The sequence below is a fragment of the Pristiophorus japonicus genome, chromosome 5, assembly GCF_044704955.1.
Source record: "Pristiophorus japonicus isolate sPriJap1 chromosome 5, sPriJap1.hap1, whole genome shotgun sequence".
NCBI classification, from domain to species: Eukaryota; Metazoa; Chordata; class Chondrichthyes; family Pristiophoridae; genus Pristiophorus; species Pristiophorus japonicus.
This window is the reverse complement of record NC_091981.1, coordinates 242,301,646-242,321,431: the sequence shown is the minus strand read 5'-3', so window position 1 is coordinate 242,321,431 and position 19,786 is coordinate 242,301,646. Positions and strand designations below refer to the sequence as shown.

Genomic DNA, 19,786 nt, shown 5'->3' with positions numbered 1-19,786 from the left:
AAAGGTCATGTCTAGTGAACCCAGTTGAATTGAGGAGGTAAATGTTGTAGATAAGGGAGTGTCTATGGATGGTGTTCCAGAAGGCATTCGATAAGAGTCCACCAGAGACTGTTGGGTAAAAATAGCACATAGAATTGGGAGGCAACCTGAGTAGAGAATTGGTTAGGAGGCAGGAGACAAGAGCAGGATATGGTTAAATTAAACTACCCCCAAGACAGAAGGATAGCTAATGACAGATGAACTGGTTGGGGATTCTCTGATTAGGGGGCATACTCTAAAACTTAGGAGCCAGACCTATATCGAGTGAAATTAGGAAACACTTCTACACTAAAGGTGGTAGAAGTTTGGAACTCTCTTGCAAACAGCACTTGATGCTAGATCATTTAATTTTAAAATCAGAGGTTGATAGCTTTGGTTAACAAAGCTATTAAGGTATATGGAGTTAGTGGCAGATCAGCCATGATCTCCTTGAATAGTCTACTCCTGTTCCTATGTTTTAAAACTCTAATCTATGAGGTTGCTTACTATTGTGTGTACTGTGTTACGACATGTCACACTAACTATTCCAAGTTACATCCATATTTAGTGTCATTTGAGTTTTCTTACAAATTGGCAACTGGCACGACTTACTGCTTGTGACACCAAGTACATCGGGATTTGTTTTTGGCAGGGTGTGGAGTTAATTCCCTCCAACAGTACCATAGATGCAGTAATGAAAGCTTTTAGACAAGACACTGATCAATATATTTTTGGACTCTGGGGAAAATCGAGGGATATGGGGATCAGTCTGGAAAGGAATGGAGGTTGACGCTTACTCCTAATTAGGGTCTTCGAAGTTGCTCGATGACAAATGAAAATTACACTAGTGACAGTAGCAACTTCTGTGCAAAGAGGTGAGACTAAAGTGCGTGATCTAATGAAAGAATAGACAGGTGTCATTTGTGAAACTGGCATATGAAGTTAAGGATGAATGAGAAACTTATTCAGTGACAGCGATTTGCTGATCAGTCACAGATGGCGGTTAACACCACAACCGGACAGGTTAGGGAGTTGGCAGGTGATAATGGGATCCTTGGAGGATAATGAATGACTGACTGACTGACTGGTTATTGCAAGATTTAGAGAAGCCGTATGAATTGATGAAACTGCCCTTGGCAACAGCTGTGTAAATTAAAAATGCGAATTACAGGGATAATTGGGAAGACGGAGGTAGCCCTGATTTCAGAGTTATTATCCACCCCAGGCAAGGTTGGAAGGACTTGGGTCAGGAGGCTACCTATCACTGATCCTGATTGCAAAGACAGAACAGGCTAGGACTAACCAGTGAATATAGTTACCACCCCACGAAGGGATAAACAGGGACGATTAATGGGTCAGTTCATGGATGACATCATTGTTGGCGCAGGCCACAAAAATCCTGGTACGTGAATTAAAGCCGATAAACAATGGGGACAATCCAGCTGAAGTATCCTATGGATGTATGGTATTTTGGTGGGCCTATGTAGAATTAAATGACTGATTTAAAAAGATAAATTTGTATCAAGATTTACAGCACCTCCTTTCCCTGCAATCTTTGACAGAAGGATTAAAGCACCAATGTTATGGGAACACTACCTCCAATTTCATCATTCACGATGCCAAATTGGACACACATCACAATTCCTTCATCATTACTGGGCCAATATCCTGGAATTCCCTACCGAGCACCATCACAAAGACTGCAGTGGTTCCAGGATAGCCTATTAACTATAAATGGGCAATAAATGCAGACTTTCCAGCATTACCCACAATTTTTTTGAAGATATACAGATCATGTTTTACATCTTACCTGTTGTACATATTGCCAGGCCTGATCTACATCACCATTTGCACTGAAGCGTCTCATTATCAGGGCGTGCAGTTCTGGAAACTAAAAATTAGAAATTTCAATGCAATATTTAACCATTGATTTACAGTCACACTTGTCTAGTTCCTAGTATTTGAAAATTTGGTGATCTTAACCTAGCCATCATCCTAATACTCAAGTCAAAGTTCAAGAATATTAATCTATTATCCAATGTTCAATCCTCAGTAGTCACATTGGAGAGATCAGTCCAGTGTTTGTTCAAGCTCTGGGTTGGTACAGAAAATGAATTGGAATATACTCTGCCACATCCCTGCCCATTTTTATGACCCCCATCCCCCCAAATTTCTTGCAGACAAGATCTGGTGGTGCATTATAAGCATATACAAATTAAGAAAATACATTTGATGCATTTCCTGTAATTTGCACTACAGCAATGTTGAATTCCAAGATTACCTGTTTGGCCCTGGTATCTAGAGTTGCTATGATGGCAGATGGAGGGTATTGAATTTTTGAAGAACAGTGATGGTTGGCACAGGCTATGGGGCAGAGGCTTTCAAAACTGTTGCTCTATTTTCACCAGTAGCTTAGAGACTGCTGGCACTGCTATGGTGTGGAAAGCCTTCAATGCCTACTGCAGCAGAACTCCATCCATCGCCTTGGATCCACTCCCAGACTTTAAATGTGTTCATAAGGCTGAGGCTTGATGATTAACCAGTTTATCTTTGTGTTGGATACAAATCCCACTATGCTGCACTTAAAATTCCTGAAAGCAGAAAATCTAGGCATTATCTTCAATCAACGACACCACTGGAATCTAAAAGTGTTTTGACCTAGGCTGCAGGTATGAAATGATATTACCCTAACAGATGATTTAATTCAACAGGGCCAACAGAGATTCCAATTCTCCACACCTAGCCAACAGGAGTAAGCCAGTTACATCATGGCTGATCTTTACCTCAACTCCATTCATCCACCTATGATCGATCCATATCCCTTGAAATCTTTACTTAACAAAAATCTATCAATCTCTGACTTGAAAATTTCAATTGACTCAGCATTTAGAACCTTTTGGAGAGTGTTCCAGCTTTCCACTACCCTTTGTGTGGAAAAAGTGCATCCTGATTTCACTCTTAAATTTAGCTCTAATTTTAAGATTATGGATTTCCCCCACCAGAGAAATCCAGAACAAGGGTGTTTTACCAACTGATCATTGCCAGACATTTCCCTGTGTATTTGCCAAGTCCAAATCAATAATGCTTAGTGAATAGTTGAGGATTATTCAATTTTACAAACCTCCAAAGTATTAAATAAGACTTGATTGAGAGGCAAAGGAAATAGTTATAGATTCTAATATGAGGGGTTTGCTGTGCATATCAAATTTGTAAGGAGGTGCCTCAGTTTGAAAATCTGACTTCGACATGAATATTAAAAGGCTACTGGACAATGGGTGACTTTAAAGCAGAATAATTAACTGTCCCACATGACATCTGCAAACGTCTATTTCCAACAGGATTCACAAGCAACAAATCTCACATATTTCTCTCTCCCTAAGCAAGAGAGCTAGATGGAGTATAAAAGCAGGGAAGTCTTGCTACAGTTGTACAGGTATTGGTGGGGCCATATCTGGAATACTGCGTGCAGTTTTGGTTTCCATATTTACGAAAGGATATACTTGCTTTGGAGGCAGTTCAGAGAAGGTTCACAAGGTTGATTCCAGAGATGAGGGGGGTTGATTTATGAGAAAAGGTTAAGTAGGTTGGGTCTCAAATCATTGGAATTCAGAAGAATGAAAGGTGATCTTAGCGAAACGTATAAAGATTGAGGGGACTTGACAAGGTGGATGCAGAGAGGATGTTTCTGCTGATAGGGAAGACTAGAACTAGAGGGCATAATCTTAGAATAAGGGACCGCCCATTTAAAACTGAGATGAGGAGAAATTTCTTCTCTCATAGAAACATAGAAAATAGGTGCAGGAGTAGGCCATTCAGCCCTTCGAGCCTGCACCGACATTCAGTGAGTTCATGGCTGAACATGCAATTTCAGTACCCCATTCCTGCTTTCTCGCCATACCCCTTGATCCCCCTAGTAGTAAGGACTACATCAAACTCCTTTTTGAATATATTTAGTGAATTGGCCTCAACAACTTCCTGTGGTAGAGAATTCCACAGGTTCACCACTCTCTGGGTGAAGAAGTTTCTCCTCATCTCGGTCCTAAATGGCTTACCCCTTATCCTTAGACTGTGACCCCTGGTTCTGGACTTCCCAAACATTGGGAACATTCTTCCTGCATCTAACCTGTCAGAATTTTAAACGTTTCTATGAGATCCAGTGAATACAAGCCCAGTTGATTCAGTCTTTCAGAGGGTTGTGGATCTGTGGAATTTGCTGCCTCAGAGAGCTGTGGAAGTTGGGACATTAGAAATAGACAGTTTCCTAAATGATAAAAGGAATAAAGGGTTATGGAGAGCAGGCAGGGAAGTGGACCTGAGTCCATGATCGGATCAGCCATGATCGTATTAAATGGCGGAGCAGGCTCGAGGGGCGGTATGGCCTTCTCCTGCTCCTATTTCTTATGTTCTTATATATAATTCCTACCACTGTACCCAGATGAGATTAGCACAGAGTGGAATCGAGTCTATAATCTTCCTTATCTGTATGGCTCAGCTGCTTGCTGCCTTAACCAGATGAGACATTTGAGGGCACAATGAATAACAAATCCCAATTATGTAAATATATTAAGGTCCTTTCGAGTACAGTAACCAAAATTGTATATAATAGTCAAAATCTGACCATACTAAAGGGTTATAAAAGGTTAAAATAATTAATATTGATAAGTCCATGAGTAGTTCCAGATGTCCTGGCCAAACACGCATCTTTTTTCCTCCCTGCCCCCCCTTTAACCATTGCGTATATATTTGCATGATTAAATGTACAGAAACAAAAAGATCTGGCTAATTTACCACATGAAGTTAATCAGAAATTAAGAAATAGAAGCAGGAGTAGACCATTTAATACGATCATGGCTGATCCGATCATGGACTCAGGTTCACTTCCCGGCCTGCTCCCCATAACCTCTTATTCCCTTATCGGTCAAGAAACTGTCTTAAATTTATTCAATGTCCCAGCTTCCACAGCTCTCTAAGGCAGCGAATTCCACAGATTTACAACCCAGAGAAGAAATTCCTCATCTCAGTTTTAAATCGGCAAGCCCCTTATTCTGAGATTATGCCCCCTAGTTCTAATCTCCCCTATCAGTGGAAACATCCTCTCTGCTTCCACCTTGTCAAGCCCCATCATAATCTTAAATGTTTCGATATGATCACCTCTCATTCTTCTGAATTCCAATTAGTAGAGGCCCAATCTACTCAACCTTTCCTCATCAGTCAACCCCCTCATCTCCGGAATCAACCTAGTGAACCTTCTCTGAACTGTCTCCAAAGCAAGTATATCCTTTTGTAAATATGGGAACCAAAACTGTACACAGTATTCCCTGTGTAACTGTAGCAAAGACTTCCCTGCTTTTATACTCCATCCCCTTTGAAATAAAGGCCAATATTTCATTGGCCTTCCTGGTCACTTGCTGTACCTGCATACTAACCTTTTGTGTTTCATGCACAAGTACCCCCAGGTCCCGCTGTACTGCAGCACTTTGCAATCTTTCTCCATTTAAATAATAACTTGCTCTTTGATTTTTTTCTGCCAAAGTGCATGACCTCACACTTTCCAACATTATACTCCATCTGCCAAATTTTTGCCCACTCACTTAGCCTGTCTATGTCCTTTTGCAGATTTTTTGTGTCCTCCACACATTGCTTTTCCTCCCATCTTTGTATCATCAGCAAACTTGGCTACGATATACTTGGTCCCTTCTTCCAAGTTGTAAACAGTTGGAGTCCCAGCACTGATCCATGCGGCACCCCATTAGTTACTGATTGCCAACCCGAGAATGAACCATTTATCCTGACTCTGTTTTCTGTTAGCCAATCCTCTATCCATGTTAATATATTACCCCCAACCCAGTGAACCTTTATCTTGTTCAGTAACCTTTTTTTATGTGGCACCTTGTCAAATGCGTTCTGGATGTCCAAATACACCACATCCACTGGTTCCACTTTATCCACCCTGTTACATCCTCAAAGAATTCCAGAAAATTTGTCAAACATGACTTCCCCATCATAAATCCATGTCGACTCTGCCTGACCAAATTAAGCTTTTCCAAATGTCCTGTTACTGCTTCTTTAATAATGGACTCCAACATTTTCCCAACCACAGATGTTAGGCTAACTGGTCTATACTTTCCTGCTTTTTGTCTGCCTCCTTTTTTTAAATAGCAGGGTGACATTTGCTGTTTTCCAATCTGCTGGGACCTCCCCCAGAATCCAGGGAACTTTGGTAAATTACAACCAATGCATCCGCTATCCCTGCCATTACTTCTCTTCAGACCCTAGGATGCAAGCCATCAAGTCCAGGGGATTTATCCGCCTTTAGTCCCATTATCTTACTGAGTACCACCTCCTTAGTGATTGTGTTAAGTTCCTCCCCTCCTATAGCCCCTAATAGATTTTATAACAGCAGGGAGTCTTGGAGGGAGTGGGGGGGGGGGGGGGGGGGAAGGGATCCATGTAGAGCTCACTGGTCATTATCCTCACCTTAAAAAAATGTCCATCGCCAAATTTAATGCCTTTGATTTGGCACATGGTGATGTCAAGGGGACACGCCTACGTCATGCCAGTGCTTTAATCAGACATAGGTAGTACCGACTGCTGCAGCCAAGGTCTTCCTGGCTATCAGTCTAAAAATTCCATACGTTTTAGCTTCATCTGGTCATGGGTGCATGTGGCTCAAGCTACATGAACAAGCAGCCAAAGATCAATATACATGTGGTTAAAGTCACCATAAACTGGGTTTCAATAGCAGTTGCTATTATCAACTTTGTTGTGGAGTGTTAGTAAATCAAGCCAATGAAAGTACCAATGATTGATACCTTAAAATGTTGATACCAGATTCAGTTCCGGTTGAATTCCAGTTATATTACTTAGATCTTAATATTGCAGATAATGTTGACTGCCCATTTTTACAATAAAATTAAATTCACACTCCAAACCTAGTTATCCAGGGTCTAAATAATTCCAGTAAATTTTGAAGCTAGGTCTCTCCATAAAGAGAGAAAATTTTATTTGACTGCTAAATGAGTTCTACAATTTATATTTATAAACAATGTCCACATTACCTGTTGGCAAGCAAATAACACTGGGCCAGTTGCCAATCCAAGCTTCAGATCAGCAGCAGTAGGTTTTCCTAATTGATTAGCGCAGGAGGTGAAGTCCAACACATCGTCTACCAACTGAAAAAGTACAGATTTTTAGGAATGGAAATTGCAAAAGGTTATCTTGTACAAGGAAATGGACTGAATGTTATCTGTACACTACCTGAAAAGCTATCCCGATATTTCTCCCATATTGGTATGCAATTTCCTGGACATCTGGATCACAGTTACCAAGTATGGAGACCTTTTAAAAAAAAAAATGCTCAAATAAGAACAGCTATCCCTTTCGATTGTTAGTTTTTAAACTGGAAGTCTTGGATTTTTAAATCCTGTGTCAGTTTTTACTGATTCGACTCCTCTCAATTTCACATGCTTGAGATTTGCTTTGTGCCCCTATTTTAGCTGCGTATTGTCTCTGGTCTGCAGTCTGGAACATTTTATTATCTCTTGTATACCGTAAAAATGATAATATTGCATGCACCATCTGAAGGGGTACTGAATCATACAAACCAGTTTGGCTCCTAATCGGAGTTGAATTAATTGATGTAAATCATGGCTGCAGTTGGGCCAGTATAATTGGTCCAGCACCTAAGAGCTTGGGAGCAGCAAGGAAATAAACTATTTTGACCCCCACTGGTAAGTACTTGTGATGATCAGGCACGACTATGAATAACCACTGTCACTGTCTAGACTCATGAAGAATGGCGACTTCAGTAAGGTACCAAAGAGCTACTTCTATTTGTGGAGCAGCAAGCCGCCATTTAGGCAGTACCCTCAAATGGAGAGGCGAGGGGAGAAAATTTACAATATATAAAACCAGTAAAAGAACTAAGTGAATAAATCCTTCAAAAAATCAATCCTTATTTTAAACTATAAAAAAATAACATTTAAGACCTCAGGTCATGTAAAGTGACTGTGTAGCTATGAAATGTATAAATCCATTTAAAGACAATGTTTAAGTTCCTGAACACTTTTTGAAAACATACTTCTGGACTGATTAATATTAGCTATTAGGCTAAAGAAAAAAACCTCAGATTGCTTACACAAAATCAAGCCATGCATGTGAAACCTTGCGAGTATGAGGTGCACTACATTGTGCATTCTATCATAATTTGACAACACAACATAATTTCAGTGGCATTATTTAAGACAGAACGTACATACTGCTTTACAACTGTTTGCTATGAGACTTGCAGTCTTCTTAAATGTTTTCTCAAGGTAATGCACAAATCTTTCATTCTCATTTTCTTTGGAGCCGAGCTGCATAAATTCTCCTAAACGGGAAGATAAAAGTAAGCACTAATTCACAAGCCATTAACTTCCAAAACTGTTTTATGCATTCCAATCAATCTTAAACTAACCTCGTACCAAGTCTTCAATCGCTTGAGTAAAAATGGATACTACAGTGGTGTTACCAAGACGGGCAAGGGCCACGGAGGCTGCAGAAAGAACAAAGTCTCCAGCCAAAATAGCCTGCAATGAAAATTCATTGTATGATGCACTATAGTAGTAAGGAAAAACATATTTGATACAGTATCAATAAGCCAGGTTATTGCAAGTTTCCTGAACTGACTCGGCTTGACATAAAGCACTGCTCGGAGAAACACTATTTTAGACAAGTATGTTATTTTTGTGTCCCTGCCTCTTGTTTTTCAACCCCATCAGCAAGAAGTTAAACTCATACCATAAGTATTGTGTTTTCCTATACCCTGTATTAAACAAACAAAAATTAGGATATAATTTACTTTTCCTTTGTTTTATCCTCTTTCCCTCTATGTATTTCTCTATCTCTGAGGCTGGCTGCTCCTCTTATCCTCACTGCCTCCGGTGTTTCTTCCTAGGTTGGGGGGCTGGCTGCTCCTCTTATCCCCGCTGCTCCTCTGGTGTTTCCTTCTCAGTCGGGTCGGTGCGGAGAGGGAGTGAGGCCTGAGTTTTGCAGCTGGAGCATGGCAGAGGCGTTCAGAAGACCGAACGCTGTCATCAGGACCCGGTAAGTCTAGGGTCGTTTTGACATCTCGTGGTTTGGAAAATTCTCTGGTCCGGCACCAGTCAGGTCCCAAGGATGCCGGACTGGAGAGGTACAACCGGTACCTGATTTGACATTGAATTCACCCACTCTTATTCTCCTTTTCAGTGCATACTGTTTATTTCTCAATCCTTTAATCTCACTGGTTAAGGGGATACACTGTTGTGTTGTTCACTAAGGTCCCATATGCCCTTGCTGCACCATTATCAGCTCACACTTCCAGCAACTCTGTGGGGAAAAAATGTTACAACCTAAATGTGCACAAAGTCTAACAGGGCAAGCCACAAGATGCTCCAACAAAATCTGTACATTTAAAGTAACTTAGCATACCCCAGAAACATTTAAATTCCGAAGTCTAACGAGCATACCACTAATACTTTGATTGTAGTGTTACAAAACATTTTAAATGATTCATACTTTCAGGAAACCAGCCCTCTGGTATTTGCCTTAAAAGGTGGCAGCAGCTTGACTTAGTCATTCCAATGGGTGCAATACATTTGGCTCGTGGACAAGAGTAGGGAAATTTAAAATGGAGAAATCTGGTCATTGAATCATGCAGTTTGCTAGCCCAGAGAAAAAGAACAAAATAATATTTAGTACGAGCCGCAAGGCTGCTGGTAGTTTGAACAGGACAATACTTTGCTTTGAATAAAAATTCCTATACAATCTACTGTATCATAGGCAGTCAGTCCCTCAAAATCGAGGAAGACTTGCTTCCACGCTAAAAGTGAGTTCTCAGGTGATGGTACAGTCCAATACGGGAATTACAGTCTCTGTCACAGGTGGGACAGACAGTCATTGAAGGAAAGGGTGGGTGGGGAGTCTGGTTTGCCGCACGCTCCTTCTGCTGCCTGCGCTTGTTTTCTGCATGCTCTCGTGACGAGACATGAGGTGCTCAGCGCCCTTCCGGATGCTCTTCCTCCACTTAGGGCGGTCTTTGGCCAGGGATTCTCAGGTGTCGGTGGGGATGTTGCACTTTATCAAGGAAGCTTTGAGGGTGTCCTTGAAACATTTCCTCTGCCCACCTGGGGATCGCTTGCCTTATAGGAGTTCCGAGTAGAGCGCTTGCTTTGGGAGTCTTGTGTCAGGCATGCGAACAATGTGGCCCGCCCAGCAGAGCTGGTCAAGTGTGGTCAGTGCTCCGACGCTAGCCTGATCGAGAACACTGACGTTGTGCATCTATCCTCCCAGGGGATTTGCAGGATCTTGCGGAGACAGCGTTGGTGGTATTTCTCCAGCGATTTGTGGTGTCTACTGTATATAGTCCATGTCTTTAAGTCTATAGTTTTACAAAGGTGATGCAAAATCTTTTGGCTATCTGTGCTCTATAATGAAAGTACTGCTGGCAACATTTTGCAACATCCAATTATTGGTTGTATAAATTTTGTTCAATGTAGCCATTAAAAAAAAAATCTGGTCATCAGCAAATAACTATTTTATTAATTAAAATTCAATGCATAGCATTCTCTATATTAAGAAAAATATTCAGGATGGTATGTTGCCTCCCTGGTGCAAGGGTCAAGGATGTCTTGGAGTGGCTGCAGGGCACTCTGGAGGGGGAGGATGAACAGCCAGTTGTCGTGGTGCATATAGGCACTAACGATATAGGTAAAAAAACGGGATGAGGTCCTACAGGCTGAATTTAGGGAGCTGGGGGTTAAATTAAAAAGTAGGACCTCAAAAGGAGTAATCTCAGAATTGCTACCAGTGCCATGTGCTAGTCAGAGTAGAAATAGCAGGACAGTTAAGATGAATACGTGGCTTGAGGAATGGTGCAAGAGGGAGGGATTGAAATTCCTGGGACATTGGAACTGGTTCTGGGGGAGGTGGGACCAGTACGAATCGGACGGTCTGCACCTGGGCAGGACCGGAACCGATGTCCTAGGGGAGGTGTTTGCTAGTGCTGCTTTGGGGGGGGGGGGTTTAAACTAATATGGCAGGGGGATGGGAATCTATGTAGGGAGACAGGGAAGTAAAATAGGGGCAGAAGCAAAAGGTAGAAAGGAGATAAGGAAAAGTGGAGGGCATTGAAATCAAAGGCAAAAGTCAAAAAGGGCCACATTACAACATAATTCTAAAAGGACAAAGAGTGTTAAAACAACAAGCCTGAAGGCTGTGTCTCAATGCGAGGAGCAGTCGTAATAAAGTGGATGAATTAACTACGCAGACAGCTGTTAACGGATATGATGCAATTGGGATTAGAGAGACATGGCTCCAGGGTGACCAAGGCTGGGAACTCAACATCCAGGGATATTCAATATTCAGGAAGTATAGACAGAAAGGTAAAGAAGGTGGGGTAGCGTTGCTGGTTAAAGAGGAGATAAACACAATAGTAAGGAAGGACATTAGCTTGGATGATGTGGAATCTGTGTGGGTAGAGCTGCGGAACACCAAAGGGCAGAAAACGCTAGTGGAAGTTGTGTACAGACCACCAAACAGTAGTAGTGAGGTTGGGGATGGCATCAAACAGGAAATTAGGGATGCGTGCAATAAAGGTACAGCAGTTATCATGGGTGACTTTAATCTACATATAGATTGGGCTAACCAAACTGGTAGCAATACAGTGGAGGAGGATTTCCTGGAGTATATAAGGGATGGTTTTCTAGACCGGTATATCGAGGAACCAACTTGAGAGCTGGCCATCCTAGACTGGGTGTTGTATAATGAGAGGGGGTTAATTAGCAATCTTGTGAAGAGAAAAAGATTAGTGAAGACAAATATAGGTCACTTGCAGTCAGAATCAGGTGAATTTATAATGGCGAACAAAGAAGTGGCAGACCAATTGAACAAATACTTTGGTTCTGTCTTCACTAAGGAAGACACAAATAACTTTACGGAAATACTAGGGGACCTAGCAAGAAGGAGGAACTAAAGGAAATCCTTATTAGTCAGCAAATTGTGTTAGGGAAATTGATGGGATTGAAGGCCGATAAATCCCCAGGGCCTGATAGTCTACATCCCAGAGTACTTAAGGAAGTGGCCCTAGAAATAGTGGATGCATTGGTGGTCATTTTCCAACATTCTATAGACTCTGGATCAGTTCCTATGGTTTGGAGGGTAGCTAATGTAACCCCACTTTTTTTTTAAAAAAAAGGAGAGAGAAAAAATAGTGAATTATAGACCAGTTAGCCCGACATCGGTAGTGGGGAAAATGTTGGAATCAATTACTAAAGATGTAATAGTAGTGCATTTGGAAAGCAGTGACAGGATCGGTCCAAGTCAGCATGGATTTATGAAAGTGAAATCATGATTGACAAATCTAGAATTTTTTGCAGATGTAACTAGTACAGTGGACAAGGGAGAACCAGTGGATGTGGTGTATTTAGACTTTCAAAAGGCTTTTGACAAGATCCCAAGAGATTAGTGTGCAAATTAAAGCACATGGTATTGGGGGTAATGTATTGACGTGGATAGAGAACTGGTTGGCAGACAGGAAACAAAGAGTAGGAATAAACGGGTCCTTTTCAGAATGGCAGGCAGTGACTAGTGGGGTACCGCAAGGTTCAGTGCTGGGACCCCAGCTATTTACAAAATACATTAAATGATTTAGACGAAGGAATTGAATGTAATATCTCCAAGTTTGCAGATGACACTAAGCTGGCTGGCGGTGAGCTGAGGAGGATGCCAAGAGGCTGCATGGTGACTCGGACAGGTTAGGCGAGTGGGCAAATGCATGGCAGATGCAGTATAATGTGGATAAACGTGAGGCATTAATATGAAGGCAGAATATTATCTGAATGGCGGCAGATTAGGAAAAGGGGAGGTGCAACGAGACCTGGGTGTCATGGTACATCAGTCATTGAAGGTTGGCATGCAGGTGCAGCAGGCAGTGAAGGTGACAAATGGCATGTGGCCTTTATAGCTAGGAGATTTGAGTATAGGAGCAGGGAAGTCTTGCTGCAGCTGTACAGGGCCTTGGTGAGGCCTCACCTGAAATATTGTGTTCAATTTTGGTCTCCTAATCTAAGGAAGGACGTTCTTGCTATTGAGGGAGTGCAGTGAAGATTCACCAGACTGATGGCAGGACTGACATACGAGGAGAGACTGGATCGACTGGGTCTGTATTCACTAGAGTTTAGAAGAATGAGAGAACACCTCATAGAAACATATAAAATTTTGACAGGACTGGACAGGTTAGATGCAGGAAGAATGTTCCCGATGTTGGGGGAGTCCAGAACCAGGGGTCACAGTCTAAGGATAAGGGGTAAGCCATTTAGGACCGAGATGAGGAGAAACTTCTTCACTCAGAGTTATTAACCTGTGGAATTCTCTTCCGCAGAGAGTTGTTGATGCCAGTTCATTGGATATATTCAAGAGGGAGTTGGATATGGCCCTTACGGCTAAAGGGATCAAGGGATATGAAGAGAAGGCAGGAAAGGGTTACTGAGGTGAATGATCAACCATGATCTTATTGAATGGTGTGGTGGTGCAGGCTTGAAGGCTGAATGGCCTACTCCTGCATCTATTTTCTGTTTCTATGACAGACTGTTTGATATCAAGGGGCATCACCGCTGTACACAATCCTGTTCTCAGCAGATGTCCACATGCACACACTTCCAGCTCGATAGCTATAGGGAACCTAGTCATCCTTCCCCCAACCCAGAAATGCAGTGCTCTTACTGTCACATCAGCAAAGAGCAACTATTTCAGCAAACATCATGGGTCAAACCAAGGACCTTCCAGGTCTTATTGCTCAGCTACTCAGTGAATTTAGGGATTTAGGGATCCGAGCCATTGGGAGAACGTGTGACTTTTTAGTTTTAAATTTATAGCCTGTAGTCTATAAAATTATTCTTGGTTGTTCATTTCTTGAATATATACCAATTTTTTTATGCCCAAAGCAGTTACACTCACCTTTCTCTCTCCCCAGATTTTATTTACAGTAGTTTTACCCCGTCGAGTGTTTGACCCATCAATAACATCATCGTGCACAAGGCTAGCAGTGTGGATCATCTCTACGATCATGCCTATAGAATGCTGGCTTTTCAACAGTTCCCTAGATAGCATGGGTGAAGAAATTTTTTTTAAAGTTAGTCGTGCGATTTTGACTTTGGGAGAAAATTAAATGACAAACAGGATTCAGTTCATCAAAACTGCTACTTCAGGTAATATGGGATGGTGACATTATCAGAAAAAGTCTGCATTTTCCCACTCCATCAGTACAGATGCAGCAAGCCTAACAAGGTTTTGTTGGGACTTAAGGTAATCCGCCACTGAATACTCAAAAAGTCAACAAATACTTTAATAAATATAGGTGTGCAGAACCTACCCCCTCCTTTCTAATAGCACTCATCAACATACCTCCCCTGCAGAATTACATTCTGGGCTATTTTGGTGAAAGTATTTAACCTTGTTAGCAAGCAGCGTACATTTTTGTCACACTCTGGTTTTAAACTTGTGATTAATGTCAAAAATGTAGTTAGTACTAAGCTGGACTAGCAACAATGGAATTACTCAGCGACATGGCAACCTACCCAGACAAAGCCATTCTGCCCGAGAGAAGCAATTACACAGTGCTATAAACTGGCATTGCACCACTTTTATTTTAAAATTACCTTAGTGTATGAGTGACAACTCATGCAGAACTAGTAAGGTACCACAGTCCTATTTATCACTGATCTACCAGCCGTTAGGCTGACTGGCAGAATATCCAGTTGTTTAACTGACACTGTATAAAGCAATTCAAGAAGGTGCATTATGTCTTGTTTCTGCTTTTAACAGAGTAAGTCACAGATTCATTTATTTATTTATTCCAATAGTGTGGCTCGGAAATGCAATTGAGTATGCATGCGTCTGTACGAGTAGACATATGACCTATACAAGTAAATAGAAATGGGAAAATGTACTGGTAATAGTAACATCCCAGTACATCTCTGGTTTACTCAAAGCTTTGTAGTTCAACGAACCACTTTACAAAATTTACTTCACTCACCTGCTCTTGCTATGGTGGACATTACATGCTTTTGCCATTAACACCACAATCATGGGCCGAAAAGCCTTCCCTTTTCCATCAAAATAGTAATCACAAATGTCTTTAAGGTCTGCTGAAGATACTGCTAATTGCTGAAAAACCATTTAAAAAGAGTTAAATCTCAGAACAAAATAAGTATCACACAACCTTAAGTTAATAAGTAGCAGCAATAAATCGCACACACACACACGTTAAATTTGAATCTTTAACAGAATTCAACAATTGTCCAAATAGAGGTCAAGCGAACTTGCAGGATCATGAATTAAGTTCTTGCCATGCATTCTAAGGAATAGTTCTACATTAAACAGAAACCTTTTGCCTTGATCAAGTGGCTTTTTGTGAAGCATAACAGGATATTTAGTCATTTCACAGGCAAGCCCAGTCCTGCCCTTAGCTACTGCCCACATAAACATACTTTCAACAGGCAGTCATAGGTTGCAGCTACATTGAGGAAACCTGGCTCATTTTTACCTTCCCTAACCCGAGGAAATTGTGTACTATGTGCTCGTCCCTCCCTCTCTCCCTCCCCAAGTTTGCACAGCTGTAACCAGAGATTATGGGCCCAAGTTTCCACACGATAAAAAACAGGCGCCCCTCCGAGTTGGGCGCCCGTTTTTCGCGCCTAAAACGGCGCCGGAAAAAAAAACGCACGATTCTGGAGCGCTTTGCAGCTCCTTGTCTGTTTGGTGCGGTGCCCAGGGGGGCGGAGCCTACACTCGCGCCGATTTTGTAAGTGGGAGGGGGCGGGTACCATTTAAATTAGTTTTTTTCCTGCCGGCAACGCTGTGCGTTGGAGCGTTCGTGCACGCGCAGTATGAAGGAAACATTGGTACTCGGCCATTTTTGTAGTTCTTTGTAGCTGTTTAATTTTTGAAATTTTTAAAATAAAAGCACATTGCCATCAGCACTGAGGCTTCTTGCAGCCTTCTCACTGTCTCTCCCCCCCCCCCCGCGGGAACGAACGGGCGCCTCCTCCCCCCCCCCGCGGGAACGAACGGGCGCCTCTCTTCCCCCCCCCCCCCCCCCCCGCGGGAATGAATGGGCGCCTCCTCCCCCCCCCCCCGCGGGAACGAACAGGTGCCTCAACTTGTGAGGCTGACTGCAGCATTCTCCCTGGCTGAAGCACTTTCACACAGGTAAGAAGATGGTTTATTTAATCTTTTCTTTGCTTATGTTTATTCAGGTTGGATTTATTTGTATAATATTTGTAGAAGTATAAAGGATTTATTGTAGAATTTAATGACTTCCCTTCCCCCCACCTCGTTCTGGACGCCTAATTTGTAACCTGCGCCTGATTTTTTTAATGTGTAGAACAGGTTTTTTCAGTTCTACAAAAATCTTCACTTGCCCCATTCTAAGTTAGTTTGGAGTACATTTTCACTGTGGAAACTTTGAAATCAGGCATCAGTGGCCGGACACGCCCCCTTTTGAAGAAAAAAATTCTGTCCCAAAGTAGAACTGTTCTACCTGACTAGAACTGCAGAAAGAAAAATGTGGAGAATTGCGATTTCTAAGATAGTCCGTTCTCCACCAGTTGCTCCTAAAAATCAGGCGCAAATCATGTGGAAACTTAGGCCCTAAATGTGTGACCTTAATGGTCTGTACAGCTCAGTAGGTAAAATGTAGATAATGGCATGACATTGTGTCATTAAGGACTTTCTCATTTGATTAATATATACTTTCCAATCTGCTGGCTTGGGAAAATATTTGGATATTGCTCATCAAAAAAATGTTTCAATGATGTTAAAACCAATGCGCAAAGGAGGTTTAAAAAAAATCTACTTTAAGTTTTTTTAAAAAGTGTACTTGTCCATCATCATAGGCAGTCCCTCAAAATCGAGGAAGACTTGCTTCCACTCTAAAAGTGAGTTCTTAGGTGACTGAACAGTCTAATACAGGAATTACAGTCTCTGTCCAGGCACTGGTTGCTGAAATTCCTGTTTTTCCTGATTTTAGCAAAAAGCAGATGCAGACAAAAATGTTATTCCACCACTTTTACTCACATTCATCTTCAAAAAAAACCACAGGAATTTTGGTCCATAATCAAATGAAATTTTAATAATCTTTATTTATGGCTTTTATCATTTACAAACTAAATTATTTCCAAGATGGTTGCTCCCCACCATCCTTCCTTTATCAAGCATGCCAAATCCCATTTGAGAGGATAGGCAGGTAATCTAGATACGCTGACCTCAGCTCAAGTCAGTCAACTAAAGTGTGCACTAGTTGAATCATCCATAGATTCTCACTATTTTCCATGGACTGCCACCAACTTGTCAAATGATTTTGCAAGATTGCCAATTGGGCAATAATGGGTATGAACCTGTATTCTTCTGCCTAGTTGGGCTGGATTTTTGGCTTTTGGGGTTTTTTTTCGGCGAAAACGATAGTGATACATGAAACTTACCGTTTTCAGGCCGAACTTTTGGGTTTTACAGGGGCGCATCGGTAAGAGGGGTGTTGCACGAGGATTTGCGGCGCAAAAACGTGAGTTTCGCCAAATTTAGTTCGGGGCCGGGAACGCTGCAAGAGGCGCTTGGGGGGCGAGGGGGATATTTTTGTTTATTCAAAAAAACATTTAAAAAGACACTTACTAATCTATCGAATTACTGAAAACTTTAACTTATCTTTTTTGCAAATTTTCATACTTACCACTGCTGGCAGGGCTGCACAGACTGGTTTGACCTGTCGCTATTCTGGGCGTGGCATATGGGTCGGGAGAGAGCCGAAAGTTTGACAGTAACGCAATCTGTGGCGCTGAACGTCGGCGCACCTCTCTCCGGAGATACGTCCCATCGCCGCCGCAAACAACGAGCCGAGGATCCCGCCCGGGCTTTGTGCCCGGGTTTTCGCTGCGGAGGGTCAAATCGCAGTGAAAACCTGGTCACAAACTTCTCAAACACTCGGCCCAATGTCTGCTATCCTTCACAGGAACTCAATTTCAATTTTTAAATGAAAATTTGTGTTTCCATTCCAACCATTAAACCTTCAATAGATTAGTATTCTAGTTCAGAAAGAAACACAAAACACTGCTTGTGGGGAGAACTTTTACAATTCAGTCTTGACCCAGTTCTGAAACCTATGTATTTATGAAAATGAAAATTTTAGTCAACAGAAATCAAAATGCTAGAGACTTACCCGCCTAATTTCATCATACAGATTCTTCAGGTCTTTCTGAGCTAACGTGTAGGGGTCTTTATACTGTTTGTTACTATGCACCTGGTTACAGCAGCATTTACTCCTAGTAGTGTATATCAGTCTGGATGGAGTGCTAAAATGAGAGAGTCACCCTTGGTGTTAGTGGCTTCTATTGAAATCAAAATCAATTTAAACTAAATTCAAAAATATCTGAATAGTTTGATATGGAAAACGTATTGATTTCCCCGTGTTCTTTATCAACCTGCTTTAAAAAAAAAGGCATTATCCTGTACAATTAGAACACTACAATTACCATAATGTATCCAAATACCTGTTCATAGAAACTTGGAATGATACAGCACAGGAGGAGGCCAAAGATTACCCAAATTCCTATTGATTATAAAAGAGGCTGTTTTGTGCCAGTTCACCTTCTCCTCCTTCCTCCCTCCTTCCATCTCCCCCCCCCCCCCCCCCCAATTTCTTCATATATGCCAAGGAATTTTTTAAGTCACAGTCATGTCCATAGAGTTGAAATCTAATGGAATAGAAATATCAAAGAAAAGTAACAGCTTTAAGTTTGCCTATCAGAATGAAGGATTGCTGGGCTACTAAAACTCAAAACCTCAGACTATGTACGCAAATCAAATACTGCTAGCCATACAGGCATGTCCAGAGCTTGCACTTTAAGCAAATGTAAAGAAAGAAAAGTGATTTTTTTTGACATATTTAGTTTTGATCAACAGAATGACATCGTTAGATACTAAATTTGTCGGAGTCTAAAGTGTCGACGAACATGACACCTAAAACAGGAAAACGTTCTGGCTTTTTCCAATGGCTCAGCAAGTAAATTCTGATTGAAATGGTTCTACAATGAGAAATGGAAGTTCAGAGGTTGCTGTTAAAATCATTATTATGGAGACAGTCTCCTTTTATCATTAAAATTAAGACTTAAGTTACTTGCTCTCTTTTCTACAATGAGTTTTGATTGAATGGTTAGTAGACAGTGTGACTGTGGAAGGCATTATCTTAAAAGGATCTTACCTCCACAAAGAATTTGGCTTCTTGTAAACTGTAGTGTTTAAATAGATTCTTCTATATAAATGCAGATCCTGTGCAGGAAAATAAAAATAAAATCTTGAAATGATTGGAAAGATATTTAACATACACTTCTCTGCAGACTCCTGTTTGTTATCAATCTAAAAAAGTGTAGCAAATAGTTTTGCTAGTGATATTTCAACTTAGTCCATTCTTGCACAACAAATTGGTATGAAACATTAAAAGAGTATGATCAAAAAATTTTAAGTTCAATCACAATGGGCAGGGGGGGGGGGGGTTCGGGGAAAGTGGGAAGGTGAAGGGAATTTTAAAACCTTTGACTATCCGAAGCAATTAATGGATGGTGCGCAGAGCTTGCTGGAAATATACTGAAGAACCTCGTACTTCTCAGTCTGAAAGTCAAGAATAAAAAAAAGCTAGAAATGCACAGGACAGTCAGTATTGTAAAAAAGTTAGGTTAATATTTCTGGTTCATCAACACAG

At 41.4% G+C, this 19,786-nt stretch overlaps 1 protein-coding gene across 2 annotated transcripts in view; it reads right to left on the bottom strand.

Annotated features, from left to right (window-relative positions):
* pdss1 (prenyl (decaprenyl) diphosphate synthase, subunit 1) overlaps positions 1–19,786 on the bottom strand; it is a 32,885-nt gene that overhangs the window by 2,289 nt on the left and 10,810 nt on the right. The window contains exons 2-10 of one of the 2 annotated variants that reach the window (XR_011593389.1): positions 19,289–19,356; positions 18,248–18,380; positions 15,071–15,201; positions 13,993–14,134; positions 8,474–8,585; positions 8,277–8,386; positions 7,276–7,356; positions 7,077–7,190; positions 1,829–1,902 (exon numbers count right to left, since the gene is read on the bottom strand). Coding sequence is in view for 1 of the 2 variants with exons in the window: in XM_070881465.1 (XP_070737566.1) it covers positions 1,829–1,909; positions 7,077–7,190; positions 7,276–7,356; positions 8,277–8,386; positions 8,474–8,585; positions 13,993–14,134; positions 15,071–15,201; positions 18,248–18,380; positions 19,289–19,356 (972 nt within the window). In the remaining variant the exon portion in view is untranslated. Of the gene's footprint in view, positions 1–1,828; positions 1,910–7,076; positions 7,191–7,275; positions 7,357–8,276; positions 8,387–8,473; positions 8,586–13,992; positions 14,135–15,070; positions 15,202–18,247; positions 18,381–19,288; positions 19,357–19,786 lie in introns of both variants that reach the window. The other variant, XM_070881465.1, reaches the window with a different exon arrangement.